The 13,047-nt window shown below is 37.5% G+C and overlaps 1 protein-coding gene across 1 annotated transcript; it reads right to left on the bottom strand.

Annotated features, from left to right (window-relative positions):
• Window positions 1-10,837: 10,837 nt before the first annotated feature.
• On the bottom strand, window positions 10,838-11,785 carry LOC121465754 (olfactory receptor 4K3-like). Its single transcript, XM_041679138.1, has one exon. It carries the CDS (start codon window positions 11,783-11,785, stop codon window positions 10,838-10,840), a length of 948 nt encoding a protein of 315 aa, XP_041535072.1.
• Window positions 11,786-13,047: the final 1,262 nt, after the last annotated feature.

The raw sequence follows: 13,047 nt of genomic DNA, 5'->3' as shown, positions 1-13,047 counted from the left end.
TCCTATTATTCTTATATTTGGTCTTTTTATTGTGTCCCATAATTCCTGAATGTTTTGTGATGAGAATTTGTTGGCTTTGCAGTTTTCTTTGATCAGAGCGTTTATTTTCTCTATGGTGTCCTCAGAATCTGAGATTCTTTCTTCTATTTCTTGTATTCTATTGATTATGCTTGTTTCTGTAGGCTGTGCTCGTTGAACTAGATTTTCCATATCCAGCTGGTCCTCAGTTTGTGTTTTCTTCCTTGCTTCCATTTCAGTTTTCAATTCTTGAACTGTTTCCATTACCTGTTTGATCGTTCTTTCTTGGTTTCCCAGGGTATTACGTACGTACATTTCTTCAAATTTTTGGTTATTCTTCTCATCCATTTCTATAAGGGCATTTTTCACATGTTGTTTAAGGGACTCTACTGCTTTCAAAAAGTCAACTTTTTCCACTTCTTCTGTGTTAAGGTGTTGGAGACCTTCTGTTGTAAGATCATTGGGTTCTGGTGTTTTCATGCTGATTTTCAGATTATTGGGTGAATTCTTTCCTTGACGCCTGCCCATCTCCTCCTATCGATGCTATCTAAGGGGTCTGTTAAAACTGGTTCAGGTTTCCCTGCTGGCCAGGGGCTCCTCTTACAAAATGCCCTTGCTCTGTTTCCTGGTTCCTGCCGGGGGGGGGGGGGGGGGGGGGGGGGGGGGGGGGCCAAGATCCCTCTCACCCCTCAGAAGGGTCTTCAAGAATAGGACCCGGCTCCTCCTCTGTCAGGGACCTCCCCAACCAAATGCCTACCTCTTTGGTTTAATTGTAGTGGGGCGATCTGTTCTCGGTGTTTCGCGCGGGTCCCTGCAGCCTGCTTCTGCTGCTGGGATGATTCCCGCCACCAGCAGCCTGTGTCCTCTGCTGTGGCTCCGGTCCCCACCAGTTCCAGCCTGTTCGAGTTTGTCCCCGCCTGCTGTGCTGGGCGTCCTCCGCCCGGTGTTCCCTATAATACATTCTTAACATGCACATTGCTACACCTTTTTTTATTGAAGTTTCATTTATTTACATTTTTTTAAAGGATCTTTTGTAAAGTTTGTAATCAGTACTATTATATAAATTACTTTTTTGTTTTAATATGAGCATAATTTTGATCTTTTAGAATGTTTTGAAGTATAGCTCCTCCTCTTAAGTTTTCTGTTAGAGTCATTGATTAATGTGATTTATTCCTTAAAAATATTTTTTTTAATTTTTTTTTATTGAGAAAAGGAGAAAAAAAAACATAAACAAAAAACAAGTTTCCACCTCCTCCCAGCCTCCCATTTCCCTCCCCCTCCTCCCACCCTTCTCCCCCTCCTCCCACCCTTCTACCCCTCCTCCCACCCTTCTCCCCCTCCCCCCACTCCTCTCCCCCTCCCTCTCCAGACCACAGAGCAGTCAGGGTTCCCTGCCCTGTGGTAAGTCCTAGGTCCTCCCCCCTCCGTCCATATCTAGGAAGGTGAACATCCAAACTGGCTAGGCTCCCACAAAGCCAGCACATTAAGTAGGATCAAAACCCCGTGCCATTGTCCTTGGCGTCTCATCAGCCCTCATTGTTCGCCATGTTCAGAGAGTCCGGTTTTATCCCATGCTTTTTCGGTCACAGTCCAGCTGGCCTTGGTGAGCTCCCAGTAGATCAGCTCCACTGTCTCAGTGGGTGGGTGCACCCCTGGTGGTCCCGACTTCTTTGCTCATCTTCTCCCTCCTTCTGCTCCTCATTGGGACCTTGGGAGCTCAGTCCAGTGCTCCAGTGTGGGTCTCTGTCTCTATCTCTATCCATCATCAGATGAAGGTTCTATGGTGATATGCAAGATATTCGTCAGTATTGCTCTAGGATAGGGTCATTTCAGGTTCCCTATTCTCAGCTGCCCAAGGAACTAACTGGGAACCTCATCTTGGGCACTTGGGAGCTCCTCTAGGGTCAAGTCTCTTGCCCACCCTAAAGTGGCTCCCTTAACTAAGAATTGTGGTTCCATGCTCCCCTATCCACCTTTCCTTTATCCCAATCCTCCTGTTTCCTTAAAAGGGGTGGAGAAACTTTGATATGTGTAGAGTGTCCCCTAGTGGTGAATTCTAATTATTATTTTCCTAATACAAAAAAGAGAATTGGGTGGAATAATACTGTTGTCACCAAAATTAAGTAATGAATAAGTCAATAAATTACTGTGTTGGAAAAAATGTATGAGCATTTCTTAGTGTAGAAAAAAAAAACATTTCTATGGGGCTCTGCTTAATGAAATAGTAATGGGATAATGCCAACAACAATTAGTAAAATAGTGCTAGTGATTAATTAAAGTATTCTTTTGGTGTAGAGATATTTATGTTATGATAACCAACACAAACTAATATTTGTTTCTGAGATGTAGAGATGATAGATATCCTTTTGTCATAGTACTGTTGATTGAACCCAGGGACTTAATTACTCAGATAGTAAGATCTTCCAATATGATGGACAGGGAAATAAAACAAGTAATTTACTACCTGGTAACAAACACAAACTATATATGCAAGCTCTGCAGAACTATCTTTAAAAGGAGTTCAATATTTTTCTTTCCCTCAATCTGCTAATCAAGTTGGATACTCATAAAAAGTTGTAGGTCCAAGTAGAAAGAGAAGTCAAATTTTAGGATAAAAGATTATTGGTATTTAAATTACATTCTTAAAAGACTTGTCTTTGATATCTGTTTGTAATGTGGGAAGTGTGGTCAGGTGATAAAATATGTTGAAGTATGTTTTGTATGATTCTGTAAATGAGGAAAATCAGAACAAAATAAGTGAAACTCTATTCTGAGAAGAGTGAGACGAAGAATGTTTCCCTGTCAGAGTTGGGACATGGACTGCATTTTCCAAGCTCCTAACGATTCAGAGTAAGTCCCCAAGGCCCCAAACCTTGTGTTGGGTGGTGCTGTGCTAAAGTCTCCTGTGTTCCAGGATGTGGACAATCATTCTTCTGGAGACGGACTGGTGACACCATGGATGGTCAATATGTACCTATATGTAAGTGTGTACGCATACACTCATGCACATACAAATAAATTATTGTAAAAATTATACTGAGACAATATAACCTTGCCACTCATTTTATAATACCTATGCTTCCCCTGTCTTTAGACCTCGGATAATTTGCTAAGACCTTCTCACTAGCATTGTTCCGACCTTTAGGAAGGACTCTATGCTGTGCTATTGACAACTATTCTGTGTCTCTTTCCACCAAGTGGGTCTACCACGTTCAGTCCATTTTCACTTTGTCTCCCACATTCTGCTGCACAACAGATATCTAACAGTTATTCAGTTTGCTAATGATCTGACAGAAATGCTGAAAGAGTCTTAAAACACTTATCTTCTGTTTGATTCTGCAATTAATCAAACTATGAAACAATAATAACTTAAAACAAGGTAAATGCAATAATTTATCAAATCTTGCCCAGCAATTTTGTCTACTTCCCATAGCCAGGAGGATAACTATATGTTTTTCTTTGGGTTCACCTTCTTATTTAGCTTCTTTAGGATCACCAATTATAGACTCCGTGACCTTTATTTATGGCTAGAAACCAATTATGAGTGAGTACATCCCAAGTTCATCTTTTTGGGTCTGGGTTACCTCACTCAGGATAGTGTTTTCTATTTCCATCCATTTGCATGCAAAATTCGAGAAGTCATTGTTTTTTTTTTTTTTTTTACCACAGCATAGTACTCTAATGTGTATATATTCCACACTTTCTTCATCCATTCTTCCACTGAAGGACATCTAGGTTGTTTCCAGGTTCTGGCTATTATAAATAATATTGCTATGAAGAAATACTACATTGTCAAGATGTAAGTGAAATTGTGAAGGTGTATTATTACTATGCCACCAGGAATCATTGAGAGTTTATGAAAAATCTATGTTTGCTTTGATAATATTTTCAAATTTTTCATTATTATTATTATTAACATTATTATTGTCTTAGTGGTCTATTTCTGTGAAGAGACATAATGAACATGGGAACTCTTATAAAGGAAAGTATTTATTTGGCACTTTCTTTGTTTTCTTTTTTTTTTAAATTTATTTATTTATTAAGGATTTCTGCCTCCTCCCTGCCACCGCATCCCATTTCCCTCCCCCCTCCCCAATCAAGTCCCACTCCCTCATCATCTCGAAGAGCAATCAGGGTTCCCTGACCTGTGGGAAGTCCAAGGACCGCCCACCTCCATCCAGGTCTAGTAAGGTGAGCATCCAAACTGCCTAGGCTCCCACAAAGCCAGTACGTGCAGTAGGATCAAAAACCCATTGCCATTGTTCTTGAGTTTTCAGTAGTCCTCATTGTCCGCTATGTTCAGCAAGTCCGGTTTTATCCCATGCTTTTTCAGACCCAGGCCAGTTGGCCTTGGTGAGTTCCCGGTAGAACATCCCCATTGTCTTAGTGTGTGGGTGTACCCCTCGCGGTCCTGAGTTCCTTGCTCTTGCTCCCTCTCCTTCTGCTCCTGATTTGGACCTTGAGATTTCTGTCCGGTGCTCCAATGTGGGTCTCTGTCTCTGTCTCCTTTCATCACCTGATGAAGGTTAATATTCAGGAGGATGCCTATATGTTTGTCTTTGGATTCACCTTCTTATTTAGCTTCTCTAGGATCACGAATTATAAGCTCAATGTCCTTTATTTATGGCTAGAAACCAAATATGAGTGAGTACATCCCATGTTCCTCTTTTTGGGTCTGGCTTACCTCACTCAGGATAGTGTTTTCTATTTCCATCCATTTTCAATCCATAGTTTTAGTCTTTTATCATCATGGCAGAAAGCAAGGCAGCATGCAGGCAGAGTTGGTGATGGAGAAGGAGCTGAGAGTTCTGCATCCTGATCATCAGGGAGCAAGAGGAGGAGCAAGACACTGGACCTGGCTTGAGCAACTGAAACCATGAAGTCCAACCTCAGTGATGTGCTTCCTTTGAAAGGCCACGCCTTCTCTGGGAAGTCTCTACTTCCCAAACCCTGTCATGTAGCACCACTCCCAGATGACCAAGCATCCAAATACAGAAGTGTATGTTGGTCATACCGATTCAAACTGCTGTTGTTATTAACTACAGCTGTGCTCATTGACAGTGGGGATTCAGGCTTAGAGATTGCGTACCCTGTAAAGGGTTGGTTACCATCATGATCACCATTGCTATCTATCATCAGCACTATCATTATACTCATTGCATACAACAGTGTTCTGTTAGGACAACAGCTGGGAAAATATAGCTTTCTGTTTTGTCTAAAAAAGAAAAAAGGTAAACTACTATCTTTATTAAAACAGTCTCAATTCTCCCTTGTATTTCAAACTTTTTATAACCAGAAATTTTCATGTCCAAGACATATTTCCAATAGTTTGTGTTGTTAATATTCCTTAATCAATTATCTGGATGTAATGAAGCTAAATGATGCTTTTTCAACTTCCTGCATGTGCCCATGTTTTTGTTTAGAAAATGCACAAATATACGCATGTAACCACTTGGTTAATATTTACTTACTTTCCCCCATCATTTTCTTATTTCCTCTTGGAAACTTTCTTAAATACTTTCTTCTCTTGTATTATCTTCACCATCTATCTTCTCAGTTCTTCATACTATGGTGCTGTCCCCTTCACCATTTCTCTCTTTACCTGCTGGCTCTCACAGGAGATAATAAGATGGCAGAGATAAAGTAGAGAGGTTCCTTAGTTGACATTATTTGCTGGCTGTAGTTTCTGACATCCTATAGTCACTCAGGAAACATTTGCTAAATTAAACTGTACTCTGAGTACTGATTTGTACTAAAGTGGTGGGAATATATCACAGGCGAGTATATCTAGTTTCTTGGTCTCTGTTTTTTACTCAATGTAGATGGTTTCAAAATCCTATTGAGTATATGATTGTGTAATTATCTTATAGTAATAACAAACTGTTCTAACATGTTTTCTCTACCTTCCATCTCTGTGATTGTATAATATGTTTATACACACATATGTGCATATAGACACATGTGCACACACAAACATGTGCATATATGTCTTTATATATACATACAAACCACACGGAGCAAATATGAGCAGATATGGTTAGATGTATATGTCCTAGAGCAGGTTTCCTGTTTTCAAATATGATTCACCAATTTGAGGGATAGGCTAAAAGGGTAAGTAGAAAATACACTGTTTGTCATCATCAATTATTTGTCAAAATACTTTATTTATTATTAAGTATGGATTTAAATGATTGGATATTTTCTCTAAATTTAAATTTATTTTTAGTATATATGTATTTCACTAATTGTAATTCGGAAACATTTGAGACTTTTCAGAATTTAAGATTACTTATGAAACTGTTGTTGTAGGAAGTCAGCCTTTGGATGGGTCTGCTCAGACTAGAATCCACTTAGAAAATCTGTATTGGTAAAAACGCTTTATATAATTTCTAATTAAAAGTTTTATGGTCAACTAGGTAATGAATATTTATTCCCTCTGGATTTTGGTGTGGCTTTCACCTTATTAATCCTATTAATTTTTCTATTTTCTATGAAGAAATTAATAAGTAGCAAAGCATTAAATTTTACTACCATCTTCAGCTTCAGGGTCCATGAGACTATATGATTCTTTGTTCTTGACATAGATAGTACAGTAACAACTCTCAATAGTTTCAAAATTATCCTTTTGTTATTTTGTGTTCAGTTCTAATTTGCTTGTTTTTCAGCTTGATAGGCTTACTCTTAGAAGAGTAAAGAAATGGTAATTCACAGAAATCAGTGTCATCCCCCTGTGACCCATTAAACATCTTCCCTCTCATTGCTGTGGGAGAGCTGATGTGATTCCAAGAGCAACTCCCAGGGCAGACTGATTCCTGGCAGCCAGCACTTGGCCTCTGCAGTTCCTTTTGGTCACTGTCCAAGCACAATTAGCCCTCTTAATTAGCTGTTTTTATTATGGCAAAACTCTGTGGCACTCTTTTCACAGGGGACTGTCACACAGCAACAGAAACTTTGCATGTTGATGTAGTTTTATCTCCCTGAAGATGCCCATGGCCTCCAGTCACAAGAGCAAAGTTTTGCTTGTTTACTGAGTTCTATTATCAACAGAGAATGCGCTGATGGGATTTGCCTTTGGCAATGATAGTTGAATCCCAGCTTCCAGACAAGGTAGATTGTGGGTTGGATTTATGTATCTTCAGTTTTCTACAAAGTTTTGAATTTTATTTAATTTATATTTATAGAGATTTCAAAAACTACAATACAGAAAATACAATGAGACAAATGATTTTACATAAAGTGAGCATTCTTGTAATCACACTCCAAGTATAGAAACAAAATTTTTCAGCTACCAAAAAATTCTTAAGTGACTCTTGCTCAGCCTACCTACTGTAAATACTCATCTTTGGATGCAGGTCTCAGCCTCACTAGAAAAGTTTTTTCAGCAACAGGCAATAATGCTTAATAGAGAAACTCAAAGTATAGAAAGTGTGGCGTTCTCAGCCCTAAATGGGCGTTTTTATCACTCCAGCCCTGACTGCAGTCAGGGAACATCGTGAAAAAAGTGGCAGAAAGAAAGTAAAACAGATGCTGGGAAGAACTGCTGAGAATGACCACCCCATTCACTGAGTCAAGGCACCTCTTGCTGTGTGAATACACCATGATATAAGCTAGTAATCTTTAAGCATTGGTGGGCGAGTGGTGCATGAGTCCTCAGGCCTAGCTGAGGAGTTATTAGTAGCTGATAGTCACTGTGAGAGGGAGATACATTTTAGAGATGTAGCCGCTGCTACTCCAAAGCAGCAACAACTTGACTCAGGGAATGACAAAAGGCATGAAGTCCAGAATGGAGCATGTTGCCAGGATCAACAAGGAGTTGCAGGGGGAGTGCTGGAAGTGTGTATGATCAAAATACATGGTATTCATTATGGAAATTATCAAACATACTTTAAAAAGCAGTAATGAGCTGGCTTATATTAATCATCAGGGAAATGCAAACTGTGCTAACAACCAGTAGCAACAAATGAAAGAAAAACTGGTTTTGGTAAAGAACAGCCACACATCATTTATTTGCATTTTACAGTATTACTGCTTAAGTTTGCTTTCCAAAATATGATAATTTAGTTTTCTCTAATTTTTTACTTGACATGTTTTGAGATCATGTAATATAGAGTTCCTTCTAAAATTCCACCTTACTTTATTTGTTGAAATTTATTTTTTGTCATGTGTTTTGCAGTTTGAAGTTTTCCAGTTATAGATTGAGTTAATATTAACATTTTAATCACTTTTGCATTTTATTCAAAGGGAAGATAGATAGAGAAGTTTAACTAGACACATGCTTTATTCTATTTTTGGTAATACAGTGGTGCTGTGTTCATGAATCAGAAAGCATAATTATGTGTTTTCTCTCACTGCTAGCAGTTAACTTTAAATATTAGCAAATGTATATATATATATATATATGCGTATATGTATATATATATTGCTATATTCTAGAATATAAACCATCATGCATATGCACATCTATAGATGTAAAATAACAAAATAGGAAGAGAGAGAAAGAAAGAGAATACAACATCAGCAACACCAATTCTAATCCCACACATTGCACTTCAAGCCTCCCCATGCTTCATGTTTGTTTCTGTGAATTTTTGTAATTACAACCCTCCAGATAATAGCTGTTAAATAAAATGAAAATGGTCAATTTAGGAAGTCCTGCCTAGAAATGGCTGCATAAACAAGGACAAGTATTTTTAAAACATAGCCGCATGGTTTTTTGGAAGAAAAATAAATATAAAACATGATAGTTTAAATTGAAAATGAAATGATGCAACAGCAAATAATCAGCAAAAGAAAGTCCATTTAGTAACATGAACATGTAAAGCATTTTAAACTATTCATAGACATAAATAATGCTCTTCTTTTCGAATAAGAAAGCTTATTTCTAAATGATTACTTCCATTGTTCTGGACTCCTGTCGCTTCCTACTCTGGATTCCCCAGGTGTCATTTCTGTATCAAGCTCAGGTGTGGTCTTGTTTTTTTAGTATATCTCTGTATGTCACAGATACAACTATAGCTTTCACTCAAAAAGTTAATTTAAAGATAAACTACCTGCCAAAGAGTATGTCAGAGGCCCTTTTTCTCCTTCAGTATAGATTATACATTTTTTATTTGAAATATATTTGGCTGGAGTTGTAGGGTTTCTTCCCCTTGTGCATTAGATTTCCCAAGGAGACACTATTAAATGTTTAACAGTCCCAAAGGTCATCAAATACAGACCAAAGTATGGTTTTATCAAAGACCTTCTTAGTGACTAAGTCACGAAGGCTTAGTGAGGTTTATGACATAGAACAGTTGAGGGGTTACTTAAAGGAACATGGGTAATCCCTAGCTAGGTGTGAGGCCATGAGAAGTGAGAGGAAACATGGTGGAAGAGAACCTTCATTCATACATTTCTTATTGCAGTCACACTTACAAATATTGGAAAATACATGTACATAAATCAACTTATAGGGGTTCAGTTGGCTTCTCAGATATTTGAATATTAATGTGTCTCTACATTAATCACTACCCCCTTCAGAAAAAGAAGGTCTCTCACTAAGGTTGAGAATAGTACAGCCGTATGGTTACAAATATGATTGCTTAACAGGAGTTTGACATTGTGACTATTTTGCAAACTTAGCATCACCCTTTAGAAATTGGCATCTAACTCTTCCAGCTACAGGCTTTTAATCAGGCTTATGGGTCTAGTCATCAATTATTTTCCATGGAATAGACCTCAAATCCAATAAGAAAGTGATGAGTTACTCCATAAGAGCAATGTCATTATTGCATCAGTGGCTACATCTTGCTTGGTAGGTCATTCACTGCATGCAGAATCCAGAGATAGAAAAGACCCCAGGTGTCTTTTATCTCTTGTGGCCTACATAGCACCTTTCAATACAATGAATTCATGTCAGATTAGAAAAAGTATCTCTGTCACTTTGAAATTGATTTTTCTTTGCCTTGAAGGCAGAGTATGCTGTGCCTTCAGCAATAGTTATACCAACTAGTAATGGTGGGCAACTAAGAACAATGGAAATAACCACTGTTGTTTTGGAGGTATTTGGAGCTTTCCTGACCTATAAATTAAAGGGAGATAGCACAGCACAGATTCTTACAAATGTATATGTTAGAGGTCTGTTATGTGTTAACAAGTAGATTAAGCACAAATTCATGAATTAAACAGTAGAGTCACGCACACGGTCCTCAGGAACGTTATATTTAAAATTTTTGCAAAATGTTAATAATCACCTGAAAAAATTTCAGTACTTGAGACTGAGACAATTTAGGATTAGTAAACTTTTATTATTATATTATGCACATTGAGTTTTAAAAGAATACACAGCAAAGTCCATTGCTGTTGCATGTATGATTTATTACTTTTATCTCATCTTTTCTTATTTTTTCTTCCTATCTCCATTAGCATTTTGTTAGATATCTGTGATAAATAAAAGTGATGATGTTTCCATTTGGCAGGGGTTAAGTTGAAATTTCAGGGGATGTGTAATATACATAATTATATTCAAATAAATTTTACTAAGTTATTAATCACAGAGAAAGCATATAATTTGGATAAAAAACATTGTTATACTTTATGGAAGGCAAAAGAGAATGCAGAATGGGTTGAATAGCATTATTGTAAAATGGATCATTCATCATTCATAGTTCTATTCCTGGTTAATAATTAAAATTTTATGCTGACTGATCAGTAAGAATTAAGATCTCTGAAATGTATTTATTAGTAGACTGGTAAAGATATTGACTATAAGTAAATTTTCCAATTTTAAACTTATTTTGTGAGATCATCTCTATTACTTGAAATATTTAGTAAGTTTTTGTTAGTAATTTCCTTTAGAATCCATGTAGTTGTTTATAAACCTTTTCATAGCATTTTTCATCTCTTTATTTCTCAGTGTATAAATGGCTGGGTTTAGGAGAGGTGTAAATACAGAATAAAACACAGCAAGAAATTTGTCCAACCAGGTGATACTGAGGGGCCACACATAGATGAAGATGCAGGGCACAAAAAAGATCATCACCACTGTGATGTGGGCACTACAGGTGGACAGAGCCTTAGATGCACCAGCTTTAGAGCTCTGGCGAACAGTGATAAGAATATATGTGTAGGAAATGAGCAACAGAGAGAAGCAGGTTACACCCACAACCCCACAGTCAGCATTCATTAAAATGTCCAGATCATGGGAATCCATGCAGGCTAGCTTGATTACCAATGGCATGTCACAGAAAAAACTATCAATTTCTTTGGGTCCACAAAAAGGCAGCTCCACAATCACTACAAGATGACTCATGGCATGAATAAAGCCAATGATCCAGCAAGTCAACACCAGTCCAGTGCATCTTCTCAGGTTCATAATGGTAAAGTAGTGGAGTGGTTTGCAGATGGCCACATACCGGTCATAAGCCATCACCACCAACAGCACCATCTCTCCTGCAGCAATACAATGGGCAAAGAAGACCTGGGACATGCAGCCTGCAAAGGAAATGGATTTGTTTTCCCTGAGAAAGTCTGCAATCATTTTAGGAGTGGTGACTGAGGAAAGCCACATATCAACAAAGGACAGGTTGGCCAACAAAAAGTACATGGGAGAATGGAGATGGGGGTCAGTGGTGATTAAAATCATGATGACAATATTTCCAGACACGATGAGCAGATAAAATAATGAAAACACCACAAATAGTAAGACTTGAAGATTCTGTGAGTGGGCAAGCCCTAAAATCACAAATTCTGACACCACGGACTGATTGCCTCCATCCATTTTGCTCATGTGCCTTTATAAACAGCCTGTGGGGAAAGAAAGATAAATTAGATCAATCTGGAAAGTGGTTTAACAGGTGGAATCTAAGATTCACATTGAAGGTTAACATCTATGCCTGTAACGGAAAAGCATACATGTAAAGAAGTCAGACAGCTTTGAGAAACATCACTGCCAAGTGATACCAAGTGAAAGGTAATGAGCCAAGAACATCTCTCCAAGAAGAGAAGCATGGAGTTAGCCACATACTCTATCAGGAAATTCCTCTTACAGGAGAGCAGTGAGGAAGAAGGACAGCAATGTGAAAACCTAAACATGCGTGTGGTTTCACCTGGAAGGGGTTTCTGTCACCAGCAAGCACAACACTTCATAGTAGAAATGAGGTTTATTCTTTGGAACTGATAGGAATTACATTGCATTTCAGTACAAAACTTCTTACTATTCAATTGCAGCATGTATAGTGAATCCGTTGATCACCAGTAGAGTCATTCCTGTGGCATCATTGATTCAATGTATTTGTTTAAAGATAAAATGTTCCAACCTTGTTGGAGGTAATCTGTACAGAATACCATACAAGAAACACATGGTTTGAGACTGAGAGGTAAAATCTAGAATAGCAATATTTTGCTAACAAAAAATTTATCAGAATTTATTTGTTCAGCTAAGCTGATTATCAAACAACTATTGTAAATTCATTTAGAAGTGGTAGTCAAAATCAAGGCAATTCATATTCAAACCTGAATTCTGAAAGTTATTTATTTTACTTCTAGCACTCCAAAATACTGATCTTCAATTCTACCAACTATTATTTAGAAACCTTAGACTGAAATATTAAAGTTTCCTGACATGAGCAAAATAAAATGTATCTGTTTTCTCATTATGTCACTTACCTAATGATTATCTGTATTGTTTGAGAAGAAAATAAGTTACATAAGCTTATAAGCAAAGGATGACTTCACTTATTTAACTTGAATGATTGCAATGTTAAACATTGATGAAAAGAACATTCTAAAGACATTAGGTAGCACATCCATTTGCTATAGAAACATGATAGTAGCCAAGAGTCTTGTATGCTTTAAATAAATGTATGTACTTTTAGAGAACACCAGATTCTCTAGGGAAATTACACTGATATTATACTCAACAGGTCTGTGAACTTTGAAAATTTTTATAATCTGAATTCTAACTCTAAATTAGCCTTTTGTCATCCTGAAAATTTCCAGGATAGTTTTTACAAATCAATCTTGTATCTTTTAGAACAACTTACTTAGATG

Source organism: Microtus oregoni, unplaced genomic scaffold, assembly GCF_018167655.1.
Source record: "Microtus oregoni isolate MIOR12 unplaced genomic scaffold, Mior012 000031F_ref0000149, whole genome shotgun sequence".
In the NCBI taxonomy this organism is placed as follows: domain Eukaryota; kingdom Metazoa; phylum Chordata; class Mammalia; order Rodentia; family Cricetidae; genus Microtus; species Microtus oregoni.
This window is presented reverse-complemented; position numbering and strand designations above follow the sequence as displayed.